A 21,390-nucleotide genomic window follows, 5' to 3' on the forward strand; every position below is an offset into this window, starting at 1 on the left:
TATGGAGATATCTCTACATGCTTTCATTGGTAGCATAAGTAGTGACACTATTAGAATTCCACGATATATTAAGAATAATTTTATTTCAATCCTCATAGACACTGGCAGTACCCATAGATTCATAGGTACAAACTTAGCTCAAAAGATTGACTATAACATTGAGACAATAACTCATTAACCTGTAACAGTTGATAAAAAAGAGAAGACTGTTAGTATCGGAGTTTGTAGTAAACTGTTTTGGTCAATGCATGGCAACAATTTTTTTGGAGATTTGAGGTTACTACCACTTGGTGGGTGTGACATGGTCATAGGGGCTAACTAGCCTAGATAATTAGGTGATGTCATGTTTAATTTTAAGAAGCCGAGCATCTATTTCAAGCATCATGGTAAGAATATAAATCAATATGGATCAAGATAACAACCTACACTCAATATTATTGATGAGTAACAATGTACTTATGAATTATTTTCATAAAAATTCACATGGAGTTATTGGTCTCCTTTTCTCAATATCTACCTATATTATTACCCATCAAATCCTTCAGTCGTTTAATACCTTTTACTAGACTTCAATGTTATTTTTTATTGATTCCAAATCACTGCCACCACCAAGATCCTTGGTTCATAAAGTTCCACTCATTCTTCCCGCCACACCGGTAACCAATGACCTTATCAGTTACATATGCCCCTACATCCAGAAATTCGTCGTAGTGAAGTTAATTCATGGCATGCTTCAATCAGGTATTATCCAATCAAGCCATAGTCCCCTTGCTTTATCGTGCTAGGTAAGAAGAAAGACAAATCCTGGAGGTTTTGTGTTGATTATAGAAGTTTGAATGTTATAACTATTAAAAGATAAATTTCCAATACATGTTATTGATAAGTTTCTAGATGAATTGCATGTTATGCAAGTATTTACGATGCTGGATTTGAGTATGGATATTATCAGGTTAGAATTTATGAACCTGATTTCCAGAAATCTGTATTTAACACTCATGAGGGTCACTATGAGTTTAAGGTCATGCAATTTAGCCTTAATAATGCATTTGCTACTTTTCAGTCACTAATAAATGGCACACTCAAGCCATTTCTCAGATAATATGTCTTAATGTTTGTTGTGTGTAGCCCCAACCAATACTTCCATGTTCGAGAACTTAAGTAAGTGCTCCATATTCTGAGACTCATCAATTATTTGATAAAAAGTTCAAGTGTTGCTTTGCTCAAAAAGAATCGGAATACTACTTAGGCCACATAATCACACTACATGGAGTAGCAACTGGTCCATCCAAGATTTCTAGCATGACTTCTTGGATTACTCCATCTACTTAAAAAGAATTGATTTATTGAGATTAACATGTTATTATAGAAAGTTTTTCAAAGGGTATACATGGATCTATTTGTAAGCCTTTTTACTGATCTTTTGAAACTAAATGCCTTTGCATGGTCTCTCAAAGTTGAACAGTCATTTTTTCAACTCAAATAAGCAATGATCACAACTCAAGTTACGACCTTGCATGACTTCACCAAGTTTTTAATCTTAAAGATTGATGCTTGTGCTAGAGGTATCGAGGCAGTACTCATGCAAGGCAATAGACCTATAGCTTTTGACAACAATCCATTGGGCCCTAGATCATTGGGGCTATCTATTTATGATAATGATATGTTAGTCATTGTAATTGTAGTTACAAAAGGGAGAGGTTACTTAACATGTAATCATTTCATTATACATACCGATCAACAAAACATTAATTACCTTATGAAACAAAGGGTTACTACTCTTTTTCTACCAAGATGGCTAATGAAATTATTTGGATTTGATTATAAAATCAAGTATAATAAGGGTTTGAAAAACAAAATAGCTGATCATCTCTCAAGAATTCCACATGCCTCCTCCAACACTATCTCCACTAAAAGAACAGTTTAGGCAGTTGATATTTCCAAGAGTTATGAACAAGATATGGTAGCTAACTCAACAAAGCTGCTCATCTCTCCTATAACAATAGGAAATTATTCGTACAAGGTAGGAGTACTGAGGTATAAAGACATATTATTTCTGCGCACTGGTGATTCTGTCAAATATGATATTATTTCTTCTCTCTATTCATCTGACATTAGTTGTCACTCTGGCATTCAGGGAACCTACCAAATAGTTTAGGCGTACTTCTAGTGGCCTGGCATGAGGGGTGTTATATTCTTCAATTTGTAGCTTCATGTGATTATGCCCGAGAAACAAAGATGAACATACATACCTAGCTGGGCTTCTTCAATCACTGTAACTCTAAAACATGCTTGGAAACATATCCCTTTAAATTTCATTGAAGGTTTGCCAAATTCTAATAAGAAGAATATGATCCTATAAATGGTTTACATGTCATAAGCCCAAAAATTAGTTCAACTGCCTTCCCCTTGCTGAATGATTGTACAACACTAATCACCACACAAGTTTAAAGATGTCACCATTTCAAGCTCTCTATGGTTATTTTCTACCTCACCTGGCTTTTCCTAATGCAGAAACTACCTCTTCAGTGGAGGAGTATTTACAGAAAAGAGATGTTGTTATAGATATTTTGAAGGAATCTTTGCATAAAGCACAAGACAATATAAAGATGTTTGCTCCAAAAAGTGAACAAACATATCATTTGTAGTTGGTGATCTTGTATACTTGAAGCTGCAACCTTATAGACATTCTTCTACGACATTTCTCAAGAATTTCAAGTTGTCTGCTCGTTACCATGGCCCTTTCCCTGTAAATCAGAAGATTGTCCGATTTGCTACAAGCTTGCCCTACCGCATATCTCCAAAATTCATCCAGTATTCCATGTTTCTCTACTGAAGAAAAAGATTGGTGTTGCAGCCACTATGCCTATACTGCCATTGCTAGATTTTGAATGTGAGGTAATTCTAAAGCCTATTGCAACCTTGGATTCACGAAAATTTTTTCGTCAGGGTAAGGAAGTTTAACATCTTCTGATTTAGTGGTCCACACCATTCCTGCTGATGCAACATGAGAGGATTTAGCTCATGTTAGAGCTTACTTTCCAAAATATCATCCTTAAAGATAATGATATACCGAAGAGGGGAGTATTTCCATGCAGTTCCCTTAGTTGGAGTTGGGTATCTTTAATCGTTAAGTTGCAGTTAATTTAAATTTAATCGGTTGTTAATAATTAAGTGTGGTGATTGATCCACATGTAGGTCTGTAATGTTCTTAGAGTTTGTTGTTAGGTATCCATCTTTTTTGATGCGTCTGTAATGTAGTTGGAGATTATGAGGAAAATAGAGAAGAGTTAGGCAGTACTAGTGAGTACTGAGTTACTTCATTAACATTTATATCTCCATTATCTCCTTATATACATACACCATTACATAAAGTCAAAACGATGTAATCCTAGTTCCCAAAAAGTCTTCATCTTGGATAATTGTATCTCTAATAGAATAGTAAAATAATTTGACATCGATACCACATGCACGACTAGAAAGCGATACTACCACGATGCACGACTAGAAAGCGATACTCTTCTGCACCGCATGAAAGTCAGTAGTTACTAGTTACTTGGTTTGCAAACGATTGGGCTTTCATTTTGCTACAAGACCCAACCTACCGGTTAACATAATGTCGTAATATAAGAGCCCATTTATATTTAATTTGAATTTTAAATTTCAAACTCGAATCCAACCAAAATCACTAGTCAAGATGTACTTCATTCTAATTAAACTAATCACCTCCAAATCCTTAAAATCTAATCACCTTTACAGGAAACCCCCGAAAGAAAACAAAGGGCAAAAAGAAACTGCGCCACTCGCATCAATCAATCATCTCCCCTTAGAGAGAGATAGAGAAGAGAAAAAAGAGAGAGAGAGCCACAAAGAGAAGAAAAGAGAGAGATCTGAGAAAATTTTCTGTGTAGAGAAAGAAGATGGGGAAAGATTTGAGTGAAGATCAAGTAGCTTCAATGAAAGAAGCATTTACCTTATTCGATACAGATGGTGATGGTAAAATAGCAGCATCAGAATTAGGGATCTTAATGAGATCTCTTGGTGGTAATCCAACACAAGCACAATTAAAAGATATTGTACATCAAGAAAATCTAACAACACCTTTTGATTTCCCTAGGTTTCTTGATCTTATGTCTAAACATATGAAACCTGAACCATTTGATCGTCAACTTCGTGATGCTTTTAAAGTACTTGATAAAGATTCTACTGGTTTTGTTGCTGTTTCTGATCTGCGTCATGTGCTAACTAGTATTGGTGAGAAACTTGAGGCTGCTGAGTTTGATGAATGGATCCGTGAAGTTGATGTTGGATCTGATGGTCGTATTCGTTATGATGATTTCATTCTCAGAATGGTTGCCAAGTAATTTTGAATCTGTAAACAAATCCCTTATCTCTCTCTAATTTTATCTGCATTTTTATCATTTTTGGGAAATTTAGGGTTTGTTGTTTTATATTCCTGAAACTCTGAAACTAACCTTTCAAAGTCTTATATCTCTACTCTTGTGTTTAGGGTTTGCTTGTGTGCATAAGGGTATATGTAATGTGTTTGTTTATGTTGTTCTCTGTGAAACAATTTCTTAATGTAATTTGGCTTTTGCCTTTCCATAATGTTTGTTTGGATACATTTCATTTCGTGATGCATTTGAGTGCCAACACATCGAATAATCCGATAACAGAATTATGAGCACATGAGTGATCTGATAACAGAATTGTGAGCACATGAACGGTCCAATAGCAGAATTGATGAATGATTTAGAATTTTCTTATCGTGGTCTATCGTAGTTCGCTGAAAATATGGAGGACATGATTTATGAATGCTAGGGTATTTTACTTTTATTATAGAACCTGGTAAGGATTTGTAGTCCAACTGAGAAGTTCAAACATCACGACGAAAAGAAATGGGGACAGGAGTTTTAATCAGTTCTCTAATATTCGGTATCTGCTGCCTTATTCTGTTTGTTAATAGCCATAGTATGTCAGTTACCTTTTGGTTAGGAGCTGTTTTGAAACAATATCTTCAGTTAATGTAATTTTGCTTTTGCCTTTTCATATGATGCATTTGGTTTTGAAAACACACCCGATCCGATAAAAGAATTGATGAATGATTTATAATTTTGTTATCTTGGTCTATCGTGATTGTCTTTGTTGGGTAGCTGAAAGCTGAATAACACGAATGAAGAATGCTAGGATATCTACTTTCGGTATAGAATCTAGGATGGATTTGTAGTCCAATTGAAGAAGATCAAACATTTTGATGAAAAGAAATGGGGAAAGGAGTTCCCGAGCTTCTAAGTTTTATGGAGTTCTCTAATAATCGATATCTGTTACCTTATTCTGTTTGTCAATAGCCATATTATGTCCGTCACCTTTTGGTCAGGAGTTGTTTTAATGTTATAAGAGAATATACATGAGAGGTCATAAGGAAGATAGTGTAGTCGTGGGGTAAGGTGATCGAATTTGAGGGTCTTTAGAAGGTCTCCCTTTAAAATTAAGAGATGGAGCTTTAGGGCTAAGTGATCCCCTTTTCAATTCTTTATCACATGCTTTCTGATTATCACCCTTTTCATGAGCGGGAGATTGAATTGGAACAAACATATGCGAGAATACTTTGTAAGGAGGAGCTCTGGTAGACATTTCTGCCAATTGTATGAGTATGGTTTATATTCAATTGGATGTTTAGGTATCATTGAAAACAGTTGTACTTGTGTAGTTATAAGGGTGGTTTGAGATATGTATGATGCAATCAGGGTGTTGATTCTTGTTATCTCTCATCCTTTGTAACTTGAGAAAATCAAAAGGAGAAAAAGAGATGTCCTTTCGTTTGTATCAGTGTGTCAGAATCTAATAGGTATCTGGTGCAGTTTCAATTTCTCATGCGAGGCTTCTGTTGCTGCTGCCTCATTGTTTTTAAATGCACTATAGGTTTTCCTTGTGAGGCCAAGTCACTATCCTAGGTTTTCCTTGTGAGGCCAAGTCACTATCCACAACTAGTTGGCTCACTTTGTTTTACTAGGCTATTGATTTTGGTTCAGCACTTGTTTATGTAGTTGAGACTTATGCATCTTCAGATGGTGTGATGTGCAAGATGTTGCCACCTATAGTTAGCCTTATGCATCTTAAGTTGGTATGATGTGCAAGACATTGCAATCTGTTTGGTTGTGGTTGATTGCAATAGTTGATGAAGAAACCCATTCTTATTCCTACTATTACTGTTGCTATTGTAGGGAAAACTGGACAATGTTTGCACATCATTTTATAATGGTGTTGTTTCTTGTTATCTCTCGTCCTTGAAAAAATTGAAAGGACAATAAGAGATGTTGTTTCATGTGTATCAGTGTGCCAGGTTTCCGCTGCAGTTTATTTCTCATGTTAGGCTTTTACTGCTGCTGCCTTGTTGTTTTTAAATGCATTCTACTGTTTTGCGAAGCCAAATCAGTATCAATAAGTAGTTAGCTCACACTGTTTTACTAGGTCATTCAGTTGGTGTGACGTGCAACATCTTGCAGACTGTAGTTTAGACTTGTGCATCTTAAGTTGGTTTGACGAGCAAGACGTTGCAATTTGTTGATTAGGAAATCCATTCCTATTGCAATCTGGGGGGGAAAGCTGGACAATGTCTGTACATTTTAGAATGGGAAATTACAGAAGTTCTCTGCAAATTTCCTTTCTAATATAAATTCTTAGAGAAATGGTGAAAAGTATTTGTAGTTGTAATCTTAACTAGATTGATGGATCCCTAGCACTAAGAAACAATTTTGAGACTTTTCTTAAGCTTGTCAGCAGTAAAGAATCTAACTAAGATCATATACTTCAGAGATTTGGGGTCATATTCTTCTGCAAAATTTTGATACTATTTCATTGTGTGATCCACGAATGTCTACTGGTCAATTTGTGAATCTAAATCCAAAAGATCATACAACAGATACTGCTGCTGACTAGTCTAAAGTTCTAAACTAAGAGTAAGAAGAATAATAAAAAAAAAAAAATTATCCAAAAAAAATTTTCATTTCATGTGTGAAAATTACTCAACAAGATAACTTCATTTCTTGCAATCACAAAAGCACAATTACAACTTGAAATTGAGTCCTCCTTGCCCCAAACCCAACCAGGGGGCCGGTAATGGCATCTCAAGATAACTTCATTTTCTTTAAAGCAGCCTGTCTATTCCACCACATAATCACCATCAAAGGTATCTATCTGACTGTAACTCCACATCAACTGAAAAAAAAATAAAAAAATAAAAACAAAGTAAAGTAAATGGCATCACCTTTTTTTGGTTAATGACCACCGTCTTGTTCTTCAACATCACCATCACGCGCAATACCTTCAGTCAAAGAAGCTAATTTCTGTAGATTCAATCTAACAACAGTATCAGCAAACATCCTTGTATCTTCATCAGTATTACCTTCAGGCACATCAACCGCATATGATTCTAAAACAACCGTCCAGATCTTCTTCTTATTCTGATCATTAAATTCATTGACAGTAGTAATAGATCTGTAATTTCTCAACCTATGTTCACCACCAATGATACTAAAACCAGTAACATGTCTGTCATCATCGAGTATATCTAGCCTCTCAGTGCTTGTTTCAGCTGGTAATCCTGAAATAACGTTGACTTCTCTTAAACATCCAACGCTAAGAGTATTTGAATTTGGTGAGGATGATGATGAATCGTCTTGTTTAAGATTACAACTCTTGATGAAATGTTTGTAAATTTGTGGTTTATCAAAGCGACGAACAACTTTCCAGACAGTGGCTAATGGTGCGTTTATACGTTGTGATAGAATTGATGAACATTTCCCAGCTCCCTCTGTGTATGTACTGTGATATTCGTTAATTACTGGTTCTAATACTTGAAATTCTTCCCTTGTCAATCCTGCTGGTATTGTTGATGAATCTGCCATTGATAATTAAACTTCTACCTGATAGATTTTTTGATCTACAAAATTGGGGAAAAAAAAAAGATTTTTCAGAGAGGAGTTTCTTGCGGTTAGTTGTGCTATTTTTCATTTGTGTTTGATATATTACGGAGTAGAAATATAAAGATCAAGATAGGGTTTATTTTGAATTATTTTTATTATTTTTATTTTTTCTATTCATACGAATTAAATAACTTTTTCAGTATTTAATTCCTTTCTGGGGAATCAAAGAGGTTGCAACTTGCAGGATGTTGATGACGATTAATAATGGAGGTGCTATTTTGTCAACATACTTTTAAAGTGGGTGGACAAAGTTTTCCGAGCTTTATTCCAGTAGTTGATCCAGCCATGAATTGGACTTTATGGCTTCAGATCATATAGAGTTGATTTTGATTACATCAACGATGATACTCGGATAATAAATAACCTCAATATGCTACTATACATCTAAACATGATTAGATTAATTGATTCTAAGGATTATACCATCTACTAACAGGTTGATTCAATTAGAACTTGTAAAATAATTAATTCGACATGTTAGATAGTGTAATTCTTGAATGCGCAATTAACATAGAAACCATAATTCAAGAACCCACCACATCCCTGAGTACATGCATTATTTCATTAAAAGATGGGGATGGTAGGGGCCAAACCCAAGAACATGTCTACCACCATCATGAACAGCCTGTGAAACTAATTTCATCAGAGTAAGGAAGTTGATCAAGAGAGAATTTATCTATCGCGAGATGTAATCTTGGCCGCCACTTATCTAGGCTAACTTAGCCGAACTCTGCAGATTATAAAAAAAAGAAAAAAAAAACACATACTCCCTCGGTTCTTAAAAAGACACCTTTTTATTTTAGTCTATTTATCAAAAAAATTCAGAATTAGAAAATGCGCGTTACATGATATGATAACATTGAATGGCTATTTTAGAATGCACCTGACGGTCCTAACGTGTATTCTATGGCAACCGTGGCTTACGTGGAACTTGCAAAAAGTCATCCAATCTCTATTTGATGCACAAGTTTATTTTATAAACATTTCTCTCATTCTTGCAGGTTATTGATCTTGGCAATAACCATGGAAGAACAAATTTATCATCAAACTAAAAAACCCCATGTAGTAATCTTTCCTACGCCAGGTATGGGTCATCTCATCCCACTCACTGAGTTAGCCAAACAACTCGCTCACCGTCACAACTTCTCCATTACCCTCATACTTCCGACTATCGGTCCGGCATCCATGGCAATGAAATCCGTCCTCGATCGTCTACCGGAAACCATTACTTCCATTTTGTTATCTCCCGTTAACTTAGACGACCAACCCAAAGATGCTAAAGGTGAAACAAGAATTTCAATTGCCATGGTCCGGTCATTACCTTATCTCCGCGAAGAATTGAAGCGCATAACGTCTAGTAAACGTGTTGCTGCGTTCATCATTGATCTCTTTGGTACTGATGCTTTCGATGTTGTAAATGAATTTGGCATCCCACCATATGTTTTCTTTCCTTGTAATGCTAATGTATTGCAATTACTTTTGAATTTATCTAGTCTTCATGAAAGTTTTTCTGGTGAGTTCAAGGATCTGCCACAACCGCTCTGTCTTCCGGGTTGCGTTCCTATGCCTGGAACTGAACTCATCCCACCGCTTCAAGACAAGAAAGATGATGCATATATGTGGTTTTTACATCACTCTCGGCGGTATAGTTTAGCCGAAGGTATTTTGTGTTGGAAAACGATTAATAAAAAAATAATTTTTAAAAGTTTTAATAAAAAATTATAATTTATTGTTTTATTTTGTGAATGAAACTTTTTAGTCCCACATCGTGGAGTTTCCAATTTTTAGTAGTTTTAAGAAACTATATAAAGCTTTTAGTCCCACATCGGGGAGTTTTTCTTCTTAAGTTGTATTTGTCAATTATATAAAGAAATTCACTACTTTTGTAAAATCTATGGGAAAGGGGTTGCTCTATATTTTAGAGGGACCCCTAAGGGAAAATATTTTATAGCGGTTTTTAAGCATTCGCGATTTTCCTTAACGGTTTTTTCGGAGTTGCCAAGCTCAAGTTGAGCATTTACTACATATGCTAGTAGTAGGTGTATTAGGGTGTTTTATCCTGGAGATATCCGTCCTGTGAGGGCTATAGCATCACTCTTGAGTGTAGCCGGGCGCTAATGTCTTAAGGACAGCGTGTTGAACACGTGACTCACTCTATTTTCCAAAGTTTTGCCTTGTTGCTGTTGCGGAGATACGGGGAGCTTGTTCGTTTCGTCAAAGCAATCACTTCCATTATAAAGGAGCTAAGTATCAATAACTTTTGCTTATTTGATTTTTATTTGTTTTTGATTATTGCACCCAACAATCTTAAGACATTAGATTTTGTAATAATCGAAAACGATTGATTGGTTTGTGAATCATGGATGTTAATTGTGGAGTGAAAAAACAAAAACGAATTTCTGGTCAGCTGTATAGTTTCAATTTTATCTTTTAATTTAGAAAGAATTTCCATGAACCCTTTTGACACAACGTAGTAGACATCCTGATAGTTACCCGCGTAAAATTTCAGAATTTTTGGAGTTGTAAAAGTATTTTTTTGATATTTTACAAAACAGAAAAACGTTTCTGAAAAATTCTGACGAGCAGAAAATTGTTGTTAACTAAATTAATTTTTGTGGGGTAACCATGAGTTTTTTGAAACGCTGATTCAAACGAAGTTTGTATATATAGATGTTATCTTCAAAACTCATATTTTACTTTCTGATTTGGAATTGTGATTTGTGAATAAAGGTGTCATCTCCGAGGGACATGGCTAATAGCCGCATGTGGTTGGAAACAAATCTTCCAAAGATGGCAAAGGTGAGAACATCGAACGCAACTCTAAGCATGGTCTTCATGATAAAGGTATATTTCGTAAACCTGAATCTGGAATTACATTAGTTAAGGGTGAGTGTTATGTTTGTAAAATTTCTGGCCACGCGGCAGTAAATTGTAGACAACATAAAAACCTTAATAAGTAGAAAGTTAATGCTAATTTAGTTGAAACAAACTAGAACGAGTTTGGTGGCATGATGTCGGAAGTTATTTTAATAACCAATGTGAGAGACTAGTAGGTGGACTCTGGAGCCACCAAGAATGTTTGTTGAAACAGAGACCTGTTCACCTCCTATCATAGGATAGGGGATGTCGAGAAACTCTTATTGAGTAACTCATATGCAATAGAGGTTGCATAAAAGGAAAAGGTCGAGCAGAAGCTCATATATGTAATATTCTCACATTGAATGAAGTTTTCATGTTCCGAGCATATGCGAAAATCTTGTATCTTGTTCTGTTGTAGATGGAAAAATATTTAAGATCTTAATTGAATCTGGAAAACTTGTTGTAACTAGGCAGTGATATTTTAAGCAAGAGTTATAGGACTTTGGGTCTATATAAGCTTAACGGAAAAACTGATGATGTGAACGTAGTTGATTCTTGTGATATCTTTGTGTGATTGATTGTTTTACGTGGTAGACTTGGAACCGTAAACTTATAAGTCAATGCTTAACTGGCTAGCATAGGCTTCGTACCCAAATTTAGTTTGGATTTTGAACACAAAAGTGAAATCTGTGAAGAATCAAAATATGCTATAAAATCTTTTAGCACAAATATTCAGAGTAATTCTAAGCCTTTAGAATTAATTCAGTTAGGCCTAGTTGACATGAGTTCAACCCAAAACCACTGTGGTAAAAGATGGTTATAACTTCCGTAGATGATTGTACGAGGTACTATCTTGTATACTTGCTTAGGATAAGGATGACGCCTTAGAAGCCTTAAGATGTATAAACTTGAAGTTGGAAACCAATTAGAAGCCTTGAACATAACAACCGTATCCTTAAGGAGATGATAATTTCCATGTTGATTAGTTCGGGATTACCTGCGGCCTTGTGGGGGGAGGCAGTCCTCTTAACTAGTATATCCTGAATAAAGTACCCTTTTAAGAATCAGATGAAACTCCATATGGTTTATGGAACGGTAGTGACCTTCTTATGAATGTGTCAAAGTGTGGGGGCGTTTGACTAAGATTGTAATTCCTCTTCCTAAAAGAACTAGATTGAAACCAAAAATGTTGATTGTGTTTTCGTATAGGGTATATTGAGTATACTTCTACAAATAGATTTTTGGTTGTGTGTTCTGATTTTTTCTGACATTGGTGTGAATATTATTATGGAATCTAGGGATGCTGAGTTCTTTGAACATGTTTATTCTAAACCTGTACCTCATTAGAGATGTGTTGTTGACCCCCTAGATTTATCTTCAAATAGTCAGAACTTATTTTAAAGGAAGATGAAGTTGATGTTGAGCCTAAGAGAAGTAAAATAATTAGACTTGAGACTTCTTACGAAACCGACTTCATAACATGCCTAGCTTAGTCTGAGCCACAGACTTGTAAAGAAGCCTTAATATCTACTGAAACCCCATTCTGGTAAGAAGCTTCATTTAGTGAAATGGACTCAGTCCGTTGGAACCAGACTTGGGAGCTTTCTAGTTTACCTCCAGGTTGTAAGACCATGAGATGTAAATGAGTCTTTAAGAGGAAACGATAGGTAGATGAAACTGTGGAAAAATATTAAGCTAAGTTGGTAGCTAAAGGCTATAAACTAAAAGAAGGTGTAGATTTCCTTGATTCTAATTCAATTGTGACGGAAATTACTTCCGTTGAGATACTAATTGTTATTGCTGCCATAAAGAACGTAGAGATACATCAGATGGATGTTAAGACAGCTTTTTCTAAAACCGTGAATTAGGTAAAGAAATTTACATAGATCAACCTGAAGACTTTGTAGTGAAAGGTTGTGAATACAAAGTTTGTAATTTGAAAAATCTTTGTATGGTTTTCAAATAAGCACGTAAACAGTGACATGGAAAATTTAATCATGTGATAATGGATAGTGGATTTAAATTAATGAATCTGACAAGTATGTCTACAAGTAACTTGTTAAGGATGTCTGTGTAATTGTATGCTTGTATGTTGATGATATGCTTGATACAAACATAGATGTGATCAATTCCACTAAAAACATGCACTGAATGAGAACATTGACTTGAAAGACTTGGGCCCTTTTGATGTAATATTAGGGATGAGGATTAGAAGATAATCAAACATTTATAAGTCTTAGTCGTTCTCATTATGTTGAGTTGTGCTTAAGAGATACAATCAGTCTGATTGTAAACCTGCTTGTACTTCGTACGATTATTCTTGTAGTCTCAAGAAAAATAAGGGTAGTGGAGTATCTTAACTTGAATACTCAAAAGTTATAGGATGTCTGATGAATTTAATGAACTGTAAGAGTCCAGACATTGCCTATATTGTGAGTAAGTTAAGTGGATATAATTGTAGTCCAGACAAGAGAATTCAGATGCACTGAGTAGAGTATTATGGTACCTAAAATACTCTTTTGATTTATGAAAGGTATCTTGTTGTCCTTGGGACTTTATGATGCAAACTGGATAGTTGACTCAGAGGAGTCTAAGTCTACGAGTGGATATGGTTTCACTCTAACATGTGGGTTTGTTGTTGGAAGATTTCCAAACAAACATATCGCTCAATTCATTATGGAATCTGAGAGTATTGCGTTAGATAAAGCATGAGAGGGGGCCGAGTGCCTAAGATGATTTTTAGAAGACATTCCTCTTTGGCATAGGCCTGTGCCAGCTATATCTATACATTGTGTTAGCGAAGCTATAATAGTTAAAGCTAAGAAATAACTAATCTCAATCGGCGTTATTTCCATTGATTGGATAAAGTCCAAGGAGAATATCGCGCAATCTTTGACGAAAGGTTTGTACAAAAAGATAGTTAAAAATGCATCGAGGGGGTTGGGGCTTAAGCTCATATATTAAACTTGCCATGAAGGATACTCAACCTTGCTGACTGGAGATCCCATGATCAAGGTTTCGAATGAGACAACTAATTTGTGGTGGGTAAAGGTAAACACTATCAGAGATTTTCATTCTCTGTCCCTTCCCTATGGTGTAGACGTGATAGTGTGACTGCATGTGGAGGATGACTTTTTAATAAGTCTTAATGAGTTCTATAGTTTCAATTTAAGATTGAAGTGGGGTGTAGCAGTAACACTCTTTATGGAAACTCACCTATCTGAATGAGGAAGTGGGTCGCTTCCTGTGAGAATATGAGCTGATTCTCTAGAGCATTCTGAGAAACAGGATACGTCCAGGGCCAAAACGGACAAAACGGCACGAGCTTGGCAGCAATCTTGGAGATATCACCCGTGGTTGTTATCACGAATTACATCAAATGCTAGCAGTTCAAGACATAGTTCACTGTCTCTAGCAAGTAATTCTGGTAATATCTCACTAAGCAAAGGTTCAAGACCTCATGGACACCTCTGCCTAAAATGGTATTTCTTGCGTTTTTTATGTGATTTTCATTTTGATGGTTTTGGTATTACTGGAACTTAGGACCTAAAAGTCACTAAGGGTTCACTAGTTCATACTTTTTCACTTTGGTGAAAGATACCTATAGTCTCACCATGTGAGAATTAAAGACGAAAGCTCTCAATACTATTATGATTTATGCAATCCATAGTATGACCCTGGGGTCAACACACTTTTGTGTGAGGGAGAGGACGTAGAAATGACTAGTATGATTTCAACACTTGCACGATCAGTCTGTTTGGATCGTGAGGTTGGGATGTTTATTTACCAAGATCTATCTGCGTTTTCATGTTTTATTGAGTTTTCATTCATGTGGGGGATTGTTGGAAAACGATTAATAAAAAAATAATTTTTTAAAGTTTTAATAAAAAATTATAATTTATTGTTTTATTTTGTGAATGAAACTTTTTAGTCCCACATCGTGGAGTTTCCAATTTTTAGTAGTTTTAAGAAACTATATAAAGCTTTTAGTCCCACATCGGGGAGTTTTTCTTCTTAAGTTGTATTTGTCAATTATATAAAGAAATTCACTACTTTTGTAAAATCTATGGGAAAGGGGTTGCTCTATATTTTAGAGGGACCCCTACGGGAAAATATTTTATAGCGATTTTTAAGCATTCGCGATTTTCCTTAACGGTTTTTTCGGAGTTGCCAAGCTCAAGTTGAGCATCTACTACATATGCTAGTAGTAGGTGTATTAGGGTGTTTTATCCTGGAGATATCCGTCCTGTGAGAGCTATAGCATCACTCTTGAGTGTAGCCGGGCGCTAATGTCTTAAGGACAGCGTGTTGAACACGTGACTTACTCTATTTTCCAAAGTTTTGCCTTGTTGCTGTTGCGGAGATACGGGGAGCTTGTTCGTTTCGTCAAAGCAATCACTTCCATTATAAAGGAGCTAAGTATCAATAACTTTTGCTTATTTGATTTTTATTTGTTTTTGATTATTGCACCCAACATTTTGGTTAACACATTTGTTGATTTGGAATCCAGTGTTTTGAAAGTATTGATGGCAGGAAAACAACCAGGAATACCGACAATTTACCCGGTTGGACCTGTAACAAGCAGTAGCTCAATTGGCAGGGATTTTGATGATGCGTCAGGGTGTTTGCAGTGGTTGGATAATCAGCCACTTGAATCTGTTTTATATGTATCATTTGGTAGTTTTGGGTTTTTATCTTATGAGCAGATGGTTGAATTGGCATATGGGTTAGAGATAAGTGGGCAAAGATTTTTGTGGGTTGTCAAATGCCCGGCAGCACCAACAGTCGATGCTTCTTTATCCAAGCAGATGAGTACGGACCCATTCAATTTCCTGCCTGATGGATACTTGAATAGGATACATGGCTCGGGATTCTTAGTGCCTTCATGGGCGCCGCAGATCCAAATACTAAACCATGGATCAACAGGAGGATTCTTGAGCCATTGTGGATGGAATTCAACTACTACGATGTTGTTTTTTTCCAACTACTTCATCTAACTCTTCTTGAACCTTCCTCATAATTTCTGGATGCTTGATCACTTCTGACATCGCCCATTCTAATGTAGTAGCCGTTGTGTCAGTCCCAGCTACAACAACATTCTGTTTATGTTCTTTACCTTCGGGTGGGTTGCGTCTCGGCAGCCGGTGCAAAAACTTTCACCTCATCTCTGGAGATAAGATTGTTATGCGGTTTATCTCCGCTCGACCTGGTACTTGCTACTAGAAAAGAGCTTCGGTTTTGGTAAGTGATTTAGTTTTGAATTAGGTAAAGAATGTGCATAGCAATATCATTCCGATTGTAGCTTCAAATGAATTATAAAAAGTAAATCAAAATTCGGGACCATATGAAACATAAGACTACTAGGCAGTTAATGCATTTAACCAAGTACATATACCCTTTAATAACTGATAGTGCTCAAATAAAAAGTGATCTAAGAAATGACGAAGAATTACATACCTGGAGCTGAGTCATAGTTACTCGTGTTTTGACATCATGTGTCTCCGTGAGCTCCAAAAGAAACTGCAAAAAATCTTTACCGCTTCTCTGTTTGTGTTCATTATTCTCCTTATCAAATCTCAAGTGCTGATCAATGACCGAATCAAACATCTGATCCATCTCCCCCAAAATCTTCCACGACTCCTTCTCGATTCCTTGTATGTCAAATCTTCTAAAAATTGGAAAAAAATCTGAAATATTAGGTCTGAGGCTCAACTCAGTACTTCTATTAAACAACTGCCGAAGCTCAATCCCAACACGAATCCTCTCGTCCCCCTGAATTTCGCCACCCCATAACATGTTCAATACCACATTTAGAGTTGCTACAAACACTTGCTCACCAACACTTATGGGTGTATCAATCATACCATAAACATCTTTCACCATCCGTCTAATCTCAGATCGACGTAGAGAATATGAAGAATCAAGACTTGTGCTACTCAGCAGTTCTTGATTCAATATCTTTCGGAGCTTTCTCCATTCTTGATCACAATGACCCCAGACGATATCTTTCCCACCGTAAGAAAAAGCCAATACTGCTGTCGGTACATCTCTGGCAGCAAAGTTGGCATCTTGGTCTCGAAGGACTTCTTTTGCTACAGATGAAGAATTCAACACAATAACATGGATCCTACCAAGCTGAAGTTTGATAATTGGACCATATATCTTAGACAATTTTGCAAAGTATTTATGGAGATCAGGTTCTATGGAAAGAAGGTTAGGTAACCCTCGAGGACCAGGTGGAAATCTTAAATTTCCGTTGTTCCTCCTCTGCAGTCTCCTACCAAAACTACCACAGAGACTCCGGTGTTGATTTTGGTTTCACCATTTGTGACGTCTTTGACCCACCGCCACCATGACAAATCTGAAATCTGCAAAATCATTTAAAACGAACCTGCAAGTATCTACCTGCCTAAACTATTTCCACACAGAAAATTGCGATAAGGCTGGCTAATGATCACAGAGATAATGAACTGAATATACATATGTATGTAAACTATCACCTAATATCAAAATATCTAAAAGAAAACGTGTAAAAAAACATATCGAAATAGCAACCAAAATTGACTAAACAATTAAGCAAAATGGTTCGAGAAATTTCCTCTTTCAATACCCTGCATGATGAATTTTTGAACGGAGTGTTCCACAAACTTGTTTTCATTTATTAGTATCTTATCCTAATACTAATGTTTTTGAACGTGGACTAATGTTTCACATTATGAATGATTTCTATAGAACTTGAATAAGCAAACTAGGTACATGATAAAGACTGGTCAGTTAGAACATTCAGCAAACACAAAAGTGGCGTCAAATCAAACATGTTGCATTTCAAACCAGCCATAATTTTATCACAAATGAACATAAAATTTAAAGACAAACTGTTGGGATACTAGTCCCACATTGGTTAGATGGGGATTAATTATTAGTTTATAAGTCAATGGGTTCCCTCATCTAGTCAACCGGTTTTCGAGTTGAGTTCTACCCATGGACTTATGACACGAGTTGCGGACGGTACCCTAACATTTGGTATCAGAGCCAACCACCACGACCCATGCCCGCCCCACGAAAGGGGTGACCTATAGGCTGGATTAAGGTGTAGGGGCATCTATGTATGAGCGTAGTTGTCACCCGCATTGAACACTGATAGGGGAGTGAAGCCGCCATAAGAGAAAGGGCTACCTTCGGGTCAGTGTCGATAGAGTGGGCCAACGAGGACGTTGGATCTGGAAGCGTGGTGGGATGTTGGGATCCTAGTCCCACATTGGTTAGATGGGGCTTAATTAGTAGTTTATAAGTCAATGAGTTCCCTCATCTAGTCAACCGTTTTTCGAGTTGAGTTCTACCCATAAGCTTATGACATGAGTTGGGGTCGGTACCCTAACACAAACATATTAAAGTGGGGATAATCAAAACCTAATCAAGTATTGGTGTTGAAAACGAGAAAGAGCAAACTTCGGGTCAGTGTCGATAGAGTGGGCGAACGAGGACGTTGGGTTTGAAAGCGTGGTGGGATGTTGGGATCCTAGTGCCACATTGGTTAGATGGGACTTAATTAGTAGTTTATAAGTCAATGGATTCCCTCATCTAATCAACCGGTTTTCGAGTTAAGTTCTACCCATAAGCTTATGAGATGAATTGGGGTCGGTACCGTAACACAAACCTATTAAAGTGGGGATAATCAAAACCTAATCAAGTATTGGTGTTGAAAACGAGAAAGAGCAAACTTCTAGAATCGAATTTGCTAGTCATATTCCTTCTTCTGTTTTTTTTAGTAGACGCACTACCTGCGACAGCCATAAAAAGACGGTTTTGTCAGGGAGAAGTAAAAATATAAAGAGGGAAAAAAACGTTATTACTATTAAAAATCAGAAAATGCTTAAAATCTAGAGTCCAAATTTGTGCACACTCCTTTAAAGAACACGTAACAAATTGTTTTCATCGGTCCTCCTTAACGGATAGTTATCCAATTTTCTTATACTCCCTCTGTCCCTAATTAGATGACCTATACCACAAATAAGTGGAACGATAGATTAATATTATTATAAGAAATATGTAAAATCTGATAGCCATATTTATATTCATTAGATAGGTGTTTTAAAATGCTTTCCGATGATGCAAAGTTTACGAATATCCGTTGTATAGTTTGAGAGATAAATCATTTCTAAATTTACTAGGTCATCTAATTAGGGACAGAGGTAGTATTTGTTTTTGTTCTGTTATAATTTAATTTAAATCTAATGAAGGCAATAATATCTACTTTCTTTTTCTAAATATATAATCCTTTCCTAAATTACAACGTACTTACTTTCTCTGCAATATATGAATTAACAATAGGCCTGCACAGAACCGAACCGATAACCGCAACTGAACCGATAACCGCACTAACCGAACCGTAACCGCACCGCACCGATAATCCAACGGTCGATCACGGTTTTAATTATGTTAACTGTTAGATCTTCGGTGCGGTCAACGGTTTTACCCATAACCGCACCCTAATCGAACCGAAAAACCGAATTTTGTAGGTCGTTGATGTATTTTTATCCTGATCAATCCTAACCGTCTAGATTAAACCCTACACTATATATTTTGAACCCTAAACTGCTAGCATCTTTCTTTCTTTCTCTTCTCTTTCTCTTCCTCTCCTAGACTTCTTTCGCCTCCATTACCAGTTCACCACCTCTATCAGATTCAACACTCAAGAGCACCACCACCTCTATCATTCAAGAGATACACATCGGTAACTGTTTTCTCCTCTTATGTTTCTCCTTGTCGTCGATTGATTTTTTTTTAATCAATTTCTAGGTTTTTTTTTGGTTTTTTTTTTGTTTTTAAGGTTTCTTTTGATTCACTACCAACAGATGGTTTGGTTTCTGTTATCAACCGATTTATGTTAGGGTTATAAACTTATAATTATTATTTTTTTTGTTTTTTTATTTGTTTTCTCAGACCTTGAGGAGCAGGAGCAGCAGCAACTTGAGTTCTTCATTAACTAAAGTTGTGGATTATTTCAAACAGGTAACTACTAACTAGTGTTTCTTCTTATTGTTCAGAGATTTTGTTTTTGTTTTTGATAGAGATTTATAGGGTTTATAGATTTGAGCTTGTTTCATATAGTATGGGTTTGTTTCATAGTATGTGTCTTGCTTATTTGAGTTTTAGTTTGTTTGAGTTTGATGATAATGGTGATTTGATAAGACCCTTGTTTGCTTCGCTTGTTGATTGATGATCTGTAACATCTCTTTGTTTTTTTGTTTTTATGTTCTCAGACCTTGAAGAGCAGGACCAACAGCTGGAGTTCTTCATTAAAAAATAGGGAGTTCTTCTAGAGAGTATTGTCAGCTCAAACAGGTAACTAGTGCTTCAGTTTGACTTGTTCTGTTGATGGTGCTCAAACAATATTGGTATCTCACCACCCATTGCAATAGTTTAAGTTAATTTACTACTTAATGTTAGTCCCAGATTTTGCTCATTTTTTTTAAAGATAAAACACTTAAGTTAATTCTTGATTTTATTCTATGGTGCTTTCAGGGTTCGAAAGCAAGTGTGGAGCCTCAAGATAGATCATCAGAGGTGAGGTTTGGTTGTCTTATGTTTGTAAAATGTTTAAAAATCTTCTTTGATGCTACTGTTAAGTTCTCTGCTTCAACACAGGTTACTACACATGAGTTTTTATGGCAGTTGGCTTTGATTCATGAACAATTGGTTCGTCTTAGAGCTATAGGAAACCTGCATCTTAGTGTTGGATGTAACTCTTAATCTCAGTCATCCACTTTCAGTACATATTGCATTATGTAGCTTAGTTCTGTGACACTTGTTGTAGTTTTTAATTTTAGTTTCATCGCACAACTTCATATCTTAGTTATGTGGTATATTAGCTATAGTAACTGTTGAGTCATATGTTTTTCATATATTTTGCATTTTGTTCTCTTCAAAGCTGTTTGTCATTTCAATCTGTAGTTATAGCACATCTTTGTAATATAATCCACTTATTTATAGTCTGCAACCATGTTGTCAGTTTGTATCTGATCCTAGTAGAATCTGGAAGTCAAAAACCAGTTTGAGTATTTGGAATCTGCATCTTAGCCCCATAAGCATTAGCAGGGCTGTTCCTGGGAATCTTTTGCCCCAAAGCCAATATATTATGTTTTGCCCCGCTAAAGAGAATATTAAGCAGAAACGTGATCACATTCGTGTCATTTTACTACTGTGATTCACTATCATTATCACATTTGTTTTCAAGGGATTCAAAATGAGTTTTCTTAAAGTGCTCTAGTATGCAACGAATAAATTTTTGTATACAAGGTTGGTACACAAATCAAACTAGGCTCTAATTTTTTTTTTTTTAATGACAAGTATTAGTTACATATTGTTTTGTAATCTTATACTGCACAAATGACTAACTAATCGTAAGGATATAAAAAAAAATTCATAACCTAAATTAAAAAAACTCACCAAAGCATCACGTACGCCAACAAAAATGCAATAAATTATATATGTTTTTCTAAACAGAAAATAATACTATGTATGTAATTTTCTAGACGGATTCAATTCAG

At 35.9% G+C, this 21,390-nt stretch overlaps 4 protein-coding genes across 6 annotated transcripts; 2 read left to right on the forward strand and 2 right to left on the reverse strand.

The window, feature by feature from the left end:
* The first annotated feature begins 3,756 nt into the window (after window positions 1-3,756).
* LOC113275188 (probable calcium-binding protein CML13) lies at window positions 3,757-4,626 on the forward strand. The gene has a single exon (XM_026524638.1). The coding sequence runs from the start codon at window positions 3,918-3,920 to the stop codon at window positions 4,359-4,361; it is 444 nt and encodes a 147-aa protein (XP_026380423.1). The 5' UTR covers window positions 3,757-3,917; the 3' UTR covers window positions 4,362-4,626.
* A 2,357-nt stretch (window positions 4,627-6,983) lies between these two features.
* LOC113275186 (abscisic acid receptor PYL1-like) lies at window positions 6,984-8,640 on the reverse strand. Of its 3 annotated transcripts, none has more exons than XM_026524633.1 (2): window positions 8,518-8,640; window positions 6,984-7,939 (listed from the first exon to the last, which is right to left on the reverse strand). In XM_026524633.1, exon 2 carries the CDS (start codon window positions 7,902-7,904, stop codon window positions 7,275-7,277), a length of 630 nt encoding a protein of 209 aa, XP_026380418.1. In that variant the 5' UTR covers window positions 7,905-7,939; window positions 8,518-8,640; the 3' UTR covers window positions 6,984-7,274. The 3 variants fall into 3 exon arrangements, with proteins under 3 accessions (XP_026380418.1, XP_026380420.1, XP_026380421.1); XM_026524635.1 differs by lacking the exon at window positions 8,518-8,640 and having other exon boundaries at window positions 6,984-7,154; window positions 7,265-8,063; XM_026524636.1 differs by lacking the exon at window positions 8,518-8,640 and having other exon boundaries at window positions 6,984-7,158; window positions 7,265-8,063.
* Window positions 8,641-8,773: 133 nt separating this feature from the next.
* LOC113275185 (UDP-glycosyltransferase 72B3-like) lies at window positions 8,774-15,862 on the forward strand. The gene is made up of 2 exons (XM_026524632.1): window positions 8,774-9,643; window positions 15,316-15,862. Exons 1-2 carry the CDS (start codon window positions 9,005-9,007, stop codon window positions 15,835-15,837), a joined length of 1,161 nt encoding a protein of 386 aa, XP_026380417.1. The 5' UTR covers window positions 8,774-9,004; the 3' UTR covers window positions 15,838-15,862.
* A 130-nt stretch (window positions 15,863-15,992) lies between these two features.
* On the reverse strand, window positions 15,993-16,731 carry LOC113275187 (cytochrome P450 84A1-like). Its single transcript, XM_026524637.1, has 2 exons — window positions 16,298-16,731; window positions 15,993-16,056 (listed from the first exon to the last, which is right to left on the reverse strand). The coding sequence occupies exons 1-2, from the start codon at window positions 16,721-16,723 to the stop codon at window positions 15,997-15,999; spliced, it is 486 nt and encodes a 161-aa protein (XP_026380422.1). The 5' UTR covers window positions 16,724-16,731; the 3' UTR covers window positions 15,993-15,996.
* Window positions 16,732-21,390: the final 4,659 nt, after the last annotated feature.

This window comes from Papaver somniferum, chromosome 4 (genome assembly GCF_003573695.1).
Source record: "Papaver somniferum cultivar HN1 chromosome 4, ASM357369v1, whole genome shotgun sequence".
NCBI classification, from domain to species: domain Eukaryota; kingdom Viridiplantae; phylum Streptophyta; class Magnoliopsida; order Ranunculales; family Papaveraceae; genus Papaver; species Papaver somniferum.